The following is a 16,548-nucleotide window of genomic DNA, read 5'->3' as shown; positions in this document are numbered from 1 at the left end:
GGAGCATGGTGTATTGGATAGTGTTTTTTATATATCAACTAGGCAACTGCCCACTTCAACAGCATGAAGAGTACTTTCCCACAGGAGTTCCTGAGATCCCAAAACAGAGGGACTTCCAGGGCTCTAAGAAGCCTGTGGTACAGGTGCTGGAGATGACTTCCCTACCTGACATCTGCAGGGTCTTCCGTGACGAGCACGTCGGTCTTGCAGCTGGCCAGGGGGTTGATGGACAGCTCCACAGGCGGGACCACGAAGCTTTTGCTGACAGGCAGCCAGAGTCCTTGGCCCAAGCTGAAAGTAGACCTGCAATGTAAGAGTTTCCATTGGGGGACTCCCTGGGAAGCAGAGACAAAACAGAAAAAAGGGGCCCCCTCCACCCATCCTTTCTAGAACCTTCTCTCACACCCCTCCCACCCAATTGAGTCCCCTGCATTCTCTAAGGCACAATGTTGGCCAACTCTGCCCAGACTTGGATGGTCATTTCTTCACTCTGTTAATCATTTAGCCCATGCATTATTCTATATTGCTAGTTTTATTTTCCCGAGGTTAGGTACTGATTCCCAATTATCAGCGGGCTTTGTGAGTACAGGAACTATTTCACTTCTGCTTTCCCAAGCAGCCCTGACAGCCAGCAGGAGGACCATAAGTGACTGCTATGTCAGCAGGGGCAGTCTGCACGAAGGTTAAGAGCATGGATTCTGAATCAATTTCAACCAAAATCTGATTCCCAGTTCTGCCACTTAATTTGCTGTATGTCTTTATCAGCGTAAGTATTGAAGTTTCACACAAGATTTCATGGTAGTGGCAGGAAGAGATTCTATGGCTATAGAATATTTTTAAACCACTGGACTAGATAATCAGTAATGTCTCCTCCAGTTCAAGTATCTGAATCTATCTATAAGTCTATGACAGACAAATGGGAATTAAATTCCCATAGCAACCTGGGCCATTGCATCCCGGAAGTGGACAGGCTCAATTAACTAAGGATGCATAACTACACCTCCCCATCAGACCCTTCTCCATTCCCCAGTATCATGCCCCAACAGACTATTAACTCACCTGAGAATCTTTTCAGGGGCTTGCTCCCCTGTCACCAGATCATAGCCCCTCTCTAGGGTCGTGTAAGGCCAGGGTCTGTGGGAAGAATTGAGAGACAGAAAGAAAAAGGGATCAGGAGATGCTATTAGTCAGAAGCAGGTGGGATTCATATGGGGCCATTGCTTAAGAGTAGCTTTATAAACAACCAAATTTTATAGAGGTAATTATTGGGTAAGACTATTTATATTATAAAAGGCTCCATTTCACAGAAGAACTCAGCACAAAGTCCACTTTGTCCATTTTGGAGTTTATGTTTAAAACACCTGATTCTTCTTCATTAGTCCACTCAGGAGAGTGTTCTTTGATTACTCATGGTTTGGGAGGGTGAGCTAAACTTTAGCCTTTGTTCTCTAGAAGATTCATCAATCATGTACCTTTAATACTAAAATGTGATTCAGTGGGAAATAGGATTCACTTTCCAGCAGGCTTTGCGGGAACACAACTGCTGCAGAGAAAGAGTCCTCTCTGTGGAGCAGTTTGGGGCATCTGGTAATGCCACAGGGGAGGTGGGCCCTCCACTCTCTCTGCCCTGATGTCCTTTGCCACTCACCCTTCACTCTGTCCCCAGTCACTGCGCACACACAGGTGTCTGTGCACCGGGTCAGGGGCGTAGCCTTCATGACAGCTGCATTCTCCTGCAAGCAAAAAGAGAAAAGCATCTTGTGAAATACTGCCTGCCCTTCTTTTCCAGTTTTCCTGTTTTCTTAGAAAATAAAGCAAGCTGCCTAGTTGTAGAAAAGGCCACGGAAAAAGGGTGTTCTATTCTACCTGCCACTGTGGTTAATGAAGAGTGTATTCATTTGTTCATTCACTCATTTATTCACTCAGCAAGCCCTGACCACACCCCCTGCCAGGCTCTCTGCTCAGCACAGGGGATGCAGAGGTCAGAGGTACAACTCAGATGCTGAGGTGCTCACGGCTTAATGAAGGAAACCAAAAGCGACCTGGTGGTTATACATGGAAGTCCTATTCTCAAATACTTAAATTATGATAAAGTACACTTACACGAAAAGTATAACCAGAAAATTGAATTCTCTCCACCTGAATGAACAATTCATGTTCATTTATAAGCCCCAAATTAAATGCCACCTCCTCCAAATACCTCTGATTTCCCCTTTAGGAAAATTGTTTCCATCTACCATCTCTAGATTTTGTTTTGTTTTGTTATTGTTTGTTTGTCTTAACGATTTTACTCTCCTCTCCCCCCTCCCCTCATTTCCCCTCTTGTTCCCATCCACCCATCCACCCATCCATCCATCCACCCACCCACCCATCCATCCATCCATCCATCCATCCACCCTTCCACCCACCCACCCACCCACCCACCCATCCATCCATCCATCCATCCATCCATCCATCCATCCATCCATCCATGTATCCATGTGTCACTGTTTTCTGGCCATGCCTTACACTTGGTTGCACGCACCTTCGATAGCATCTCATAATGTCTTAAGTATATATTCCCATTGGCCAAACTCATTCTGTGGGCACATCTCTTGTTTCCTGGTATATCTTTAGAGTTCAAAATTCTGGAAGGGTCCTACCTCCTTGTTACTATTAGTCTTGCTTCACTGTACACTCCTTAAGATTTGGGGATATTTTTTGATTCAATTAGTTGTTCGATTTTTCCTAAGATGTATTTGTAAAATGTTCCCAGGTGCTTTACTGAAAATAGAGTCCATAAAGAAAGCTTGTGAAATACATACCATTCCTTAGAGCCAGTAGAGTATGATTCCACATGAGGGTGATACGTATACAGTTTTCCCTAAACTTACTTTACCTTGGAAGCCTTGCTGGTCAAACAAGTCATGGGATTAGTGTCCTGTAGAACATACTTTGGGAAATACTGGTAGGAAGTGCCCTGGCTGAGCTCACAGTGCAGAATAGTGTAGGTGCTCAACACTATGAGCTGAATGAATAATCATTAATGGATCTGATCAGTTTCTAGACTATTGTTGTCACGCTGCCTCCTTCCTCATCTTCTGATAGTCACACTCATGTATACACACGAGATGAGCATGCAATTCTTCAATCTACAGTCGTTCTGGTTGGCCTGACCCAAGCGTTTTCAAATTATGTTTCTGGGGGGAGATTTAGGGACTTTGCAACTTTTACATTTTAATGTCTCTTAAAAAATTTTATTTTAAAGTCTCTTCAATAATAAATGAAGGGGAAACACTCAGATATTATATGCTAGAACTGAGGACACTGAAGAGCAGTCACATTAAGTCTGGTTGCTGGGTAAACGGATTTTACGCAGGCCTCATTAAAAAAAAAATTCTCCTGTCATCTCTGTTTCATTGAAGAGGATCCTGAGACTATAAGTCGAGGTGTTAATAAGCTCATGCTTTTTCTAACTTCAAGTCTTGTGAATCAGGATTTTCTCAACCTTGTGCAACCAAAACAAAACATAGCAGTGAATATGATGCTAGGGTGACACAGTTTCTACAACTATCGCCCATAACTCCTGATTTCTAAATGTTTGTATTCACGGAATAGCCTTATTGTTTTCACTGATTCACTACAAATGTGATGCATTTGACCTTATACAAAGTATTCTGAGTGTTAACACTTTAATTTGTTTTACACCTTCCAATGCTGCTTAATCTTTGTATGCCCAGCACCAGCAAGTATCTGGCAAACAGCCTGGGCTTAATAAATGTTGGTTGAACTAAAAGGGTAGTAAGACAATATGGAGAAAAGAATGGGTCAGAGAGACTATTCAAAATATTCAGAATAAGATTGTTGAAAGACAAAAGGAGAAAGAGAAGGGAAAGAGAGAGATCAGCCTTTCCCCTTCTCTGGATACCTGGTAAATAAGCAGGGGCTGCTTGCAGACAGGGATGCTCTCTGTAATTCTCCCCTCCAATAACATCCCCGGGGTCTTTCCCTGAATGCCTGTGCTGTAAGTACGTGCAGCCTAATGGATTGAGTGTTGCTGGAGGTAAGGAAAATGGAGGGAAAAAGCTGAGATCCTTGAAATTTGGATGAGAATAATCAACCAAAAGGGGAGGAGGAGGAGTCACTAATGATGTGTTAAAATGCAACAGTCCCTTCATGAAATATTCACCACTTTAAACACGTCTAATATTAAAGATTAAAAGTCCTGGGATTTGTCCTCGAGACTCCCAGGACTGATTTATGATCTGCCACAAGCCACAGGCTTCATGATTCATAATGGGAGAGGTAAAGTGGTTACCTCTGGCGAAGGGACGGGAAGTCAGGCTGGGGTGAGCCAGGAACCTGCTGGGAAAGGAGGCTCTTTCTTCTCCATGGAGAGGGCAAGGGCTCCGGGTCCTGTCTGTCCTATCAGTGACCCAGGACAGGGCATAGGTCATTTTTCCCCCTTTCCCTGCTTTTTGGAATATTAGTGAGAATGAGAAATCTATACAGAAAAAAATGACCCTGCTATATCTGTCTCTTTCGTGTGTGCTTACTAGGCAAGTTTCCCCTGCCTCAGAACGGATCATTAATTACTGCCGCTCATTATACAACAAATATGTATTTTACAGATGAGAAGCATCCACCCTGGAGGCTGCATGGAGAACAGGAAGTGAGGCAGAGGGGAAAGCACATGAGTGCTGGAGACACACAGACCCAAGCTCCAATCTTTACTTTCTCTCTCCCTAAGATGTGTGGGCTTAGGGGAGGAGATTACTTCATTTTTTAGGTCTCAGTTGTCTCATCTGTAGGATGAGGATGACAGTTCTGCCAATCTCTCAGAGCTGACATAAGAATAAACTGAAGTACTGAAGGGTAAATCTCTTGGCTCAGGTAGGAAGTGAATAGATGCTCAATAAATTCGTTTCCTCCTCTTTCTCTTTCATTCCAAGGTGGCAACTGGGTTGTGACATAAGCTGACATATTAACTTTAGGGACACTGGATAGGTACCTCCTCCTTGCTGGGACTTAAGTTTCCCCACCTGCAAAATGGAAGCTTGGAGTAGATGTTCATCAGTTCTGGGCCCCAATGAGAGCCAGTCATTTGCATTGCCTTTTCGAGTGGCTCACCTCTAGTTTTCCGAATACCCTTTGTTTTAACCTTAACTCTGATCACTCTTAGCAGCTGGGCTGGGTGTCTCCAGCAGGATTTCCCTCAATGCCATGACTATTGGTTTTATTGACTCCCATTTCCCATTTTGCTGGCTCAGCGACCTCTCCACTGTTTGCAACCAAGCATTTCCGTCTTGCAAGATGCAAGCCTCTGACGGCATGAGTTGAGGCTTAACCCCTTCCCTGGGAGAGTCCAGTCCTCAATCCTGCCTTTGCATACCCAGGGCAGCCAGGCTGCTGAAGATCAGCTCTCCAGGGACACACGTTTACATGCTTTCCCTGTGCTGACTCCTATTACCGCGGCAGATGCTTGTGGGAGGAAGGGATGGCCCCTAGCTTGCTCACCACTGCATCCAGAACCTGCTGCCCTGCCTGGCACATAAATAAATGAGGGGGTATACTCCCCAATAGTAATGCCTATACCTATGGGCTAGGGACTTTTTTTTGCCTGTTTTCCCCACTAAACTGGGAGTCTCTTGACTGTAGAAACCTTTTCTTAATCATCTCCATATCCTAGTAGTTAGTATTGTGCCTGATGAAGGGTAGGTGACTCATTCGTTGAATGAATGGATGGATGAACTAGTAAATACATAAATATACTGCAATTATCATGAATTCAGCCTGAGTTCCTTTAGAATAATGATGATTCTGCTGAAGACTGGGAGAAACTTTCTTACATCCATGATAGGTATTTGCCAAGGAAATGGAAAGTGTAAACATGAATGCTGATGACATGGCTAAAATAGAATTTCTATTTCACATCAGAGCAGAAAAGGCTTGTAAAGATCCTCTAGGTCAAATCTTCCAAGCTTCATTTTTTTTAGATGAGGAAACAAGAAGCTCTGGCTCAGACAGTGAAGACATTTAGCCAAATAACTGGCCTAGCCTCTTGGCCAGTCAGGAGTAGCACCCAGGACTCTTGGTCATTATTTAAGCATCCTTTCCACTACATTCGTGGTCTCAATGCTTTAATACATCCAGCAACATTTTCTTGTTTTTTTTCCTTTGTGTGCCTCTGACATTTCTGAGTTTCCTATAATGAGACTGTATTACATTTAAAAACAGAAATTATTTTTTAAATATAATGAATTTTAAATATCCTTACATTAAAAGCACACATTTATAAGTGATTTATAACGCAGGCCTTAATGGAGAGTTTAATCTCTTCATTAAAGTGGCTCCCATAAGGGGATCCAATTAACTGTATTTTCATTGTGCTAGTTACTAGAACTCTGCATTATCGGCTATAGATGAGTTGTATTGGTTCTAAAATATTTACTCTACGTCTCTGAAGCCCCGTGTATCGAGTTCTCATTTTATGTTACACGTGCTCTCACTCCATAAACTCTTGGGTAAGAAAAACAGAATCCCTCAATTATGAACAATCTGAGTTTGTCTTGTGTGGGGCTCTCCTAAACCACTTCCAAGTGGACAGCGCCTTCACGTCAATCATGTGAAGCCAGTGGACTGGTGAAATGGTTTACAGTGTGAGCACTGGAATCCTCTTGTTTTGCCCTGCATCTGCCACTTAGAACTTGCATGAGTTCTAAGTGGCATCAAGTCACTTCACCACTCTGAGTTTGTTTCCTAATTGGTAATGAGGATGATATCACAGACAGGCTGGAAGATCAGTGATGCATTTGCAAAGTCCTCAGCACAGCCTATGGCATATTTCTTCTCGCTGAAAACATCACTAGCTGTGTCAGTTGTGTGTGCCTGCGTTTAGTTTTTTTTTTTTCCTGGGCAGGAGGGGCCAATTGAGCATCTTGTTTTAGTGGGAAGAAAAAGTGCTTTCTAGATGAACAATGGTCTCAGTTTCAAGGTATGCCCTTTGCACAGTTGAAGGAACCTCAGTTTCTTTATCTGCCCATTTGGGGCAGCTTCAATGAAATAATCTCCATGGCTGGTCCCCATGTTCCCAGAAACACCTGTTGCCTTGGTCTATGGCCCCTTCTACTGACGGACACACAGACACGGATGAGGGCATCAGCCAGAGAGTGCTGCCTCCTCTGGACCCCACAGATCAGAGGAGCTTGTTGCCTGCCTGTGAGGGTGCCAGATAAGTGCAAAGCCTTCCTCCCAATCCTGCCAGGCTGTCTGGCTACCCTCCTCCCACCCTGTCATCCCTTTACAATTCCATTTTCACTTATTTCCAACTCAGTCATCACTTATCATCACAGGCCAGGGACACTGGCTGCTGTTCACTTTCCTATTCACTCTTCTTGTTGCTGCAGTTTGAAAAGGCATCTCCCCGGGCCCTCAGAACAATAAGTGTGTGTGGCATCCTTTCCTGTTCTGACTCTGGCTGGACCACCTTGGGCCTCTGCACTTCTGTGTCGCTAGAGCCCAGCTCAGGGCCAGGCATGTGGTGGCGGAGGCATGGGCTGGGCATAACATGACTGGGGGAGTGCTTTGTGCTAAGAGGGATAGAAGATGCTTGACATATGTTATTGCATGTCATCTCTCAGGCTACACCCATGCCTAGTACCAGGAGGAAGGTAATCTGTCCTCACTGTAAAATAAGGAAAATGAAGCTCAGATTCAACTTGTCACTTGCCCAAGGTTGTAGAGTTAGGTCTTCAAAGCTCATGCTTTCACACAATCACAAACATCACGACAAGAAACATAACCACAAGGGCAAGAGCACAGGGAGTTGCCTTTAATTTGACAAGTCTCATGAGCGAGACAAGGAGGGTTAGGGAAGAAGAGGCAGCTCCAATCCACCCACGTTGGAATTGGCATCCTGCTGATTTTTAAAATTCCACTATAACTAAAGGTTATGAATTGCTGTTGAAAATAACCCCTGTTCAAAGGTAAATACTTTAAATATGGATTGCATTAATAATACTGACATAATAAAGGGTTGTTAGGTTGCTTTCTAGCTAGCAGGAGTAAGCCTCAGGGGAAGCATCATACCTTCTGTTAATTGAGCATCTACTATGTACCAACCTTACTCAAGTAATTTTTGGCATCCATGACAGCACTGGGAGGAAGATGTCATTGGCTCCTTTAAATGATATGAAACTAAGGCTTGGAGAAGGTGAGAACACTGCCAAGGATTGTGAACAAAAGAGCAAACATCCAAGCCCAGCATCTTTCTGACGCCTTCCCAAGCCATGGGATGGCTCTCTAAGAGGACATGCTTTCAGAGAGTATGGAAAAGGGCACAGACATAGGAGATCAGGCAGTGCTAAAGGAAAACTGACCCCGTGGTAGACTGAATTATTGGTGTCAGGTCCTCATTTTTCTAGAGCAGTATTATGCATTTACATCCTTGCCGTGCCTGATGGTGAGAAGAGTGTGATTTCTTCCCTACCCTGTCTTCAGGCTTGGCTCATGACTAGCTTTGGCCAGTGGATTGGTAGCAGACACGATGTGAACTAAAGTTTGAAAAGTTCTGTGGCTGGGCTGTCTCTCTTGCATTCCTGCTTCTTTCCAAGACAAAACCACATTCCAAGCAGCAGCTGGTCCAAGGAGGGTGAGGGTCACATAGAACAGAGTGGACGCAACCTGAATTTGGAGCCATGGGCAGCTGAGTCCCAACTGGATCAGTCCACCCAGATGTGTAACAATGAGGAAAACAGCTTAGAGTCGCTGACAATAAAATGCTATGGGTTTTGTTATGCAGCATCATTGTAACAAAAGCTGCATGATGCACCTCAAACCTATATTTTCCTCTCTGAATAACGGTCCTACCTTCTTCCCAAACTGGAAAAACTTAGAAAAATCTCTCACTAGACTATTTTTTTAACCCTTAGTATCCAAACAGCACCTGAATCCCACTAATTTTACCTCTTTTTTTGTCATTTGGACCTATTCTTTCCCATCTCTCCCTGGTGTAGGGCCTGAACATTGTCCATGTGCACCACTGAAAAAACTTTATCGCTGGGGACCTGCTTTCAGTGTCCACCCATCAATCTGTGTGGTGGCCAGTTGTCTTTTTAAACAACAGTTGCACCCATGACCCAACCCCAAAACTCTCCAGGGACTTACAGTTGCTTTCACGATAGAGTTCATATGCCCTGGTCTAAACTTCAAAGTCCTTCCTGACTGGCCCAAGCAATCTTCCCCCTAATACATTACTCTCCCTCCCTGTACCTTTCCTGCTCTAACTGCCCCTGAGTTTCCTGATAAGAACAGGGCTGTTTGAGACTCACCTGAAGACTAGGACCTGCTTCTTGCAGCAGGTCTACTCTGATCCTACTTCTTGAGAAAAAGAGAGCCTGAGAGACCAGGGGTTGAGAGGGAATAGGGAATGACGGGAAAATTAAGTGGCAAAATAATTATTTGGTGAAGGAATGAGATCATTTGGGCAGTTTTGAACATAAGCAGTGTCATCAGGGAATACGTTTTCCAGTGCTGACCCGTCTGCAAACTTGGGTAAATACTCTACTTTTCCAGGCCTCAGCCTTCCCATCTGTAAAATGAGTAGCTAGTACTCAGAGATCCCCAAACAGCCTTCCAAAGCCTGTTCAAATTCCTTGATTCTACCTCTAATATGCTCTGGTCTTGTGTCTTGAAGTCAGCACTTCCCTAGGGACTGGAGGAGAAGGCAGGATATGTATGGGAGGGTTGGGGGTTTGGAGAATGGAGGCTTGGGAGGCAGAGAAACATGATTGAAGTGAAATGACAAGAGGATGTAATTCAGACCTTTATGAGGTGAAGAGGACTTCTTTAGAAGTCAACTCAGCCAAATGTGCTGTGTGACCTAGGGCAGGTCCCCTCCCTCCCTGGGACTCAGTTTCTCTATCTGTACAGTGAGGAGGTTGGTCTTGATGACATCTTTAGCAACCTTATGTGTGTGTGTGTGTCTGATGTTCCTTGTTTCCTTACACTGCTGGAGTGAGACATTTTGGCCTTGTTCTTCCCAAAGCATTTGAGACAAACGTGGATGCCTGCATTTCAGCTGCCAGGCCCTCGTTGCCTTTCATAATCGTGCCTTTGAGAACAAGAAGAAAAAATAAAATAGAGGCCAAGAGGTTGTGGTGGCACAGGCTGGTGACGGGGTCTGATGGAGATCACAGTTCTTAATCCAGGCTATGTGGGGACTAATTGGCTACTGACTCAGCTCATGTGGGCAGCCCATATGCAATGGCCCGAGCTCTGAAAGGCCGCCAGCCAGGCCACGCTGGACCCCCACCTCAAGGTCTCAGCCATACTGACCCCTCTCCACTGGCTCTACTCCCTCTCTTCCCAGCCTCCTCCATCGCTATGTGCACCCCCCACACAATTATCTACAAATGAGCGTCTGCGGGAAAAGCATGTGGGTAAGAGACTCCCTTAAATTTATGGCTGATTGAGGATGGGTGCGGGGGGCGGGTGAAGAAATCTCACTAACAGCCTGGAACAGATACAGACGCAGGCATCTCTGACAACCCATGAGGGATCTGGTTCCAGTTAAGCAACATGGGATTCCTAACAGGGATGCACAGAGCTAGGCCTGCTGGGCGAGGAGCTGCCCTTCCCCCCACCCTGCCCCCCACTCTCCAACCCAGAGCCTGCATCATCCAAGCTTCTCAGATCAGCCTGGAATGGGTTGAGGGGGAAGTCAAGGGTCATAGACCTATGAAGGTAAATGACATCAACCCGGAATCAAGGCAATCTGAGGCCGAATTCTCGGTCTACTACTTACAGACTGAGTGGCCTTCACGTCAGTGAAGAGGGAGATCCCTAACTGCCAGGCAGTGTTAGAATTTCTCTATCTATAGCAATTCGTGTGACCCTACAAGCAGATGAGGTAGGTTCTATTTTCAACCCCATCTTACAGATGAGGAGACTGAGGTCCAGAGGGGTTGAGTAACTTGCTTACCTAGAGTCACAACGCTAAGAGGATTGCACTTCAGTGGGCCTGGTTCCAGAGGCAGTACTGCTGCCACCAGGCTGCACTACCTCTCTCTCAAGGGGAAGGAGGAGTTTCCCAGACAGAGTAAAGGATGGGTGCAAAGGCAGGTCAAAGGGCGCTGTCAACTACAATTGGCACTGGCCATTGGCACTCGCCATCTACCTCTACAAGGATTAAGTCAAGTGCTGCTGCAGCTGCTGACTTTCCACAACGTCCCCCCTCCCCCTCCCAAAAGGATTTCAGGGTGGAGAGCTGAAAGGAGGCACTCTGTGTTCTAGGAAAAACTGGGAGAACAGGTCTTCAGATGGTTAGATATTTTCAGGAGCCAATTTTATGAGCCCGATTCTTGTATCTCCTCGTATCTAAAAAAACACTAAAATCCTTCATGGTGACCTCTGCTCCTCGTGACTAGCAGGAACCTTCATGAGACCAGCAGAAACCTTCTGCAGAAACAAATACGTGTTTGACTGTATGTACTCCCCCTTCACCAAAATCACATATTTACTGATCTTGCCCCCTACCTCTTTGGAGCGGTATCTCAGAGCTACCTGAAATGCTGTCTCCCAGGCTGCGGTCTTCATTTTGCCCCCAGTAAAACTTAACTTGCAGCTCTCACATTGTGCATGTCTTTTAAGTTGACAGCGCAAACAGGAAATCACGAGGGCCCCTTTGTTCCTCTGGGTCAGCAGGGCACACTGGGAAATTCCACTCTAGTTCCAGAGGTGTGGGGAACAGCCCCTGGAAATCCCGTTTCAAAAAGTCATTCCCGAATGCTGCATCCAAGCATCCTGCATGCAGAGAGGCAGTTTAAAGCAGAGAAGATAGGCACTGGGGTTAGAACAGGCTTCAAACTCTGCATTTGTCACTCCATGGCTCCATGACTTTGTACACTTTCCTGTCTCTGGCCAAGACTCAGTTTCCTCAATTCTACCCTGAGGTTAATCAGGCCTGCCCTTTGCACTGAATAACACCAAGAATGCTCTATTTCCCGTATGGGCTCCAGAATCACAAGCTGCTATTGCCGTGATTATTATTAGGGAGCTGGTTGTCTTAATGTCCTTTCCTGACCATAGCTTTTATCTTGTACCCCTTGGTTATAATTTGGGGAAAGGACAAGGTTAAAAGATGCGTACAGATCTCATTAAGCATGTCTTAATGCACCCAACCACTCTGTGAATCAGGTGCTTATGTCCAGATTTTACAGATGAGGAAACTGAAGCTCTCGGGTTAAAAGACTGGCCTCCAGATGACACAGTGGGAAAGCAACAGGGTCGGGATTCAAACCCAGTTCTGTGTGACTCTGGGGTCAGAGCTCCACGACAAGATGCCAGGTAAGATGGAGGAATTCAACATGACCCCGTGTCTCACTCGAAATGACCCACCTTGGTGGCTCTCTTTGGCCACCTACCACACCTGTGCTAGAGCTTGAGGGTAGTCACGCCACGGGGACCCTGTGGCTCTGTTTCCCCACCAGTTATGGGTGGCCTTCCCCACCAGTTATGGGTGGCCCCTTCATCTCTCTGAGCCTCACCCTTCTCTCCTAGAAGATGGGGAACATATGCCCTGTGTTCTCCCGTTCACAAGGATGCCGTGAGGATAAAATATAGACTCATCCCATTCAGAACACATGATGATTAATAACAGTCATTCCCCACCCCCGCCTGCACAAAACCTGAAACAGCAAAGTGAAATATACAAAATAAATTAAGCAGAGGGTAATTATTCATTTTGCAAAAGAGTTCTTCACTCCACAAAAAAAGATGCATTGATGTTTTTTCCCAAGCATCAGCTATCTTTGTGAGTTTAAAGTCAAATTTCATTTACAGAATTAAAGCAAAAAGAATAATGATTTTCTGGACGTGCACAGGGTACAGCGGACCACACGCACGTGCCCTGCCCACGCTGCTCTTGCCAGCCAAGCTAGAAAGCAAGGGGGTCCAGACACCCACAGGCATGGACCTTGGCCTTCCTCTAGTCAGGTCCTGGGGGAAATGGAGGGAACCCAGGGGAGGGCATGTGACATCTGCAGTCTGCTTCAGGGGGTCCCTTCCTCAGAGTGACCTCAGGCTCAGCTATGATGATCAGGGTCACGGCTAGCCTCCTGGGAACCTGGAGGACTGTCATTTCTAGTTCCTTCCATCTGGAATACCGTACTATTTTATATCATGTGTACATTCTGCTGAACCCAGCTCAGTTTCACTCCACCACCCTCATTCCTGATTAAACTCACATGCACGGTATTCTTGCTCTCGCCTCTCCTCCCTGTCTCTCCTGTGTTCTATGGTTCACTCTTTCCCCCATCTCCATCTCTCTGTTTCCTAATCTTTGTGCCTTTGTTGCTGCCTCTGTGTCTCTCCTCGGTCTCTGCTTCTCTGTCCTGCTCTCTCCCTCTGTATGTGTCTCTATATTCCTCCCTGTCTGTCTGTCTCTCTGTCCCATTTCCTTTGTATCACTCTGCAGTGAAAATAACTGAGCTTTACTCAGAGGCCCAAGTGAAACCCCCAGACCCACCTTCATTTCCCCTTCTTCAAATAAGAGAGAGAGAAAAAAAGGACAGTCTGTCTGCTTCAAGGGTTAATGCAAAGACGAAGATTATGTAAGCTATGGTGTGTAAAGGTGCCTGGAACAAAGAACACATTCACATCCTGCTCCTTCCAGGTCCCCTCCTTTTCTGCCTTTTTCTCTTGATTTCTCTCATTCTCCTTGTTCCCTCCTTCTCTTTTCTCTCTCCCCTTCCCATGCATCCCACTCTTTGCCCGCCTCTCACAGGAGCCCACACACTGCTGCCTCTGCCCCCTCACCCCCCCCTCGGGCAGCCCCCACTTTATGGCAATGATTTAGTAGCAGGACAGCACGGTTCCCACTCCTAAGATGCACATCCTTCTACGAAACACTTTCATGCCACATTTACTGGTATGTGATGGAGACTCATCACGAATCATTAAATTTAAGCAATGTGAGTCCAAGTGGCCTGCTCCAGGCTTCACCAGGGGGTCGGGCTTCACTGTCATGTCCACTCGTGGCCACTTGAGAAACTGCGGCAGTCCGCTCACAGTGTACAGGGCAACACACCTGACCTTGCTTGGCTTGAGAGGAGCAGCACGAATTCCTGGATGTCCCACCCTGATGGACAGTGCTGGTGCGCTCAGCATGAAATCCGCACACCTCCCTCACTCCCTGTGGTCTGGGAGACACCCACCTAGTGAAGTTTTAATGAAAAGACCACTTAACACTGCAGCCAAAAGGCTGGGGCAGGTACACGCGCACACCACGCGCGCACACACACACACACACACCCCTCCTATTCAGAGATCTTTAATCATCTAAATTGATATGAAAGCTGCCTTCAATTGAGAGAGGAGAAAGATAGTGTGAGGCAGTGGGCTGGCTCCCTACAGATGGCATCAAATAACCAGAAAAGGCCAGCGCTACTGCTAAGTGCAGTGTTTTAAATGGTTTCGTGGAGACCCCTTCTACCCCAAAATCTGTCATCACACCTACCACTCCATTACGATTAAGCCTTTTGTAAGTTAAGCATTGCCAACACTGGGGGTTCTTTTTGCCCTTGATTCAATAATTCCCATTTATTGAACATGTATGTTTGGCATATAATATAGCAGGTACTTTATACTGATTATAATTGTCACAATAACCTAGCAAAGGTGAATACTTTTTTCTCTGATGAAAAAGAGCAGGAAATTGAGGCTTGGGGAAAATTAAGCAATTTACTCAAAACTCTACCAATACTGTAGTTAGAGTCAGAGCCAAGATTTTACCCCAGATCTGTCTGACTTCAAAGCCTTAACTCTTACAATTTTGTTCTGACTGCCTCCCCAAAAACAAAACCGAGTGCACCATGAGGACAGCTTGATTATCAGCAAAGAGAGGGTCGTAGCAGTGTCTGGTCCATTTCCCTCCCTGGGAACTGACTGAGTCTTGGGGCTCAGTCAATGTCTGTGGAAGAAAGACATGAATGAAGCTTATGGGAAACTTGCCACACTCCAGATGCCCAGCACTGAAACCCTTCCTTGCGTGAATGAGTGAATCTGATCCCAAGCCTGCAAGATGAGCCTGGAAAAACGCTGCTAGGAGCCGCTACGGCCCACGCACATTGTAAAAGATTCCTGAAGGCCTTGGGTCAAATTGCAGCTGGGGGCCTCCTTCCCAAGGATGAAATATTTTGACTGCTTACAATGCGCTAAGAGGTAGGGAAATCAAGCGTCAACAGGATGCTTAGGAGCCCTCCCTCCTGCCACTAACTTGACTCAGGCAAGGTGCTGACCCAAGGTCAAGGGTGATGACCCACCTTCATCAGCTGTAGAAGGAGGGGGTGGATTAGATGGCTGGCATGGTTCGTCCAGCTCTACCTCTGTTTGTTCTCGACCCCCGCCTCCAAACTTGTCCCTGCAAGAGTCTTTAAAGCCTTCTCAGGAGAAGGGCTGGAGAGGCCACTGCCATGAATTAATACTTTCCCTCCTCAAGTTTAAAGGGGCACTCAGGGTTGTGCAAGTTCAAAGTTGCCACCTGAGAATGACACCTTAGATTCTGTCCTGAGGCTCCTTACTTGTCTCATTCTTGCCGAAGTAGAGTGTCCAGGAAAGCTCTCTTCACCGCCCTTACTGGCATCACATGTTTGTTTCACGGTTTTCCTTCTTCTCTCATCCTAGGTCATCGCTGTCTGTAACAGACTGAATGTTTGTGTATCCCCCAAATTCAATGTGATGGTACTTGGAGATGGGGCCTTTGGGATGCACTTAGGGTTAGATGAGGTCATGAGAGCGGGGCCCTCATGACGGGGTTAGCGGTCTCATAAGAAGCAGAGGAGACAGAGATCTCGCTTTCTCTCTGCATGTACATACCAAGGAAAGGCCAGGTGAGGACACACTGACAAGTGGAGACATCAACCGTCTGGTAGCCCAGGAGGAGGACCCTCACCAGGAACCAATTCACTGCACCCTGATGTTGGGCCTCCCAGGCTCTAGAACTGTGAAAAATCAGTTTCTATTGTTCAAGCCACCCAGTCTATGATATTTTGTCATGACAGCCCAAGCAGACCAAGACAGTGTCATCCTCCCCTGGGTCCTTTCTTCAGAGACAGTGTGAAAACTGGTCCTGAAGCTCATACACACATGGAGATCCTAACAATTGGATTCTTCATCGCTGATGTCAAAGCCTGAAACCAATTCATTAAACAGAAAGCTCCAAGGAACAGAGATGGCAGTTTCTTTTTCTCACCATCCCCAGTATTGGGTGCGATGCCTGACATATAATTGGCACTCACTATATATAATAACTGCAGTGAATGAAATGCAATATCTAGATTCTGAGCACTTCTTTCCACCTCCACTGCTACCACCCTGGCCCAAGCCACCAGCATCCGTGGCCTGGATCATCCCAGAAGCCTTCCACGTAACTTCCCTGCTACCACTCTTGTCTCTGTCCCTATAGACTTTTCTCAATAGAGTGGTCAGGGTAATCGTCTTAAAATATGTTAGATGCTATCACTCCTCTACTCGGAATGTTCTGTGGCTTCCTCCTGTATTCAGGTTGAAAGC

General features: G+C 46.1%; 1 protein-coding gene across 4 annotated transcripts in view; it reads right to left on the bottom strand.

Annotated features, from left to right (window-relative positions):
* The window catches only part of ASTN2 (astrotactin 2), an 887,719-nt gene that overhangs the window by 476,523 nt on the left and 394,648 nt on the right, over positions 1-16,548 (bottom strand). For 3 of the 4 annotated variants that reach the window (XM_057724291.1, XM_057724290.1, XM_057724293.1), the window contains 3 exons: positions 1,649-1,733; positions 1,060-1,134; positions 166-303 (listed from right to left, as the gene is read on the bottom strand). In XM_057724291.1, the coding sequence (XP_057580274.1) occupies positions 166-303; positions 1,060-1,134; positions 1,649-1,733 (298 nt within the window). The remainder of the gene's footprint in view (positions 1-165; positions 304-1,059; positions 1,135-1,648; positions 1,734-16,548) is intronic. The other variant, XM_057724292.1, reaches the window with a different exon arrangement.

Source organism: Hippopotamus amphibius, chromosome 2, assembly GCF_030028045.1.
Source record: "Hippopotamus amphibius kiboko isolate mHipAmp2 chromosome 2, mHipAmp2.hap2, whole genome shotgun sequence".
NCBI classification, from domain to species: domain Eukaryota; kingdom Metazoa; phylum Chordata; class Mammalia; order Artiodactyla; family Hippopotamidae; genus Hippopotamus; species Hippopotamus amphibius.
This window is presented reverse-complemented; position numbering and strand designations above follow the sequence as displayed.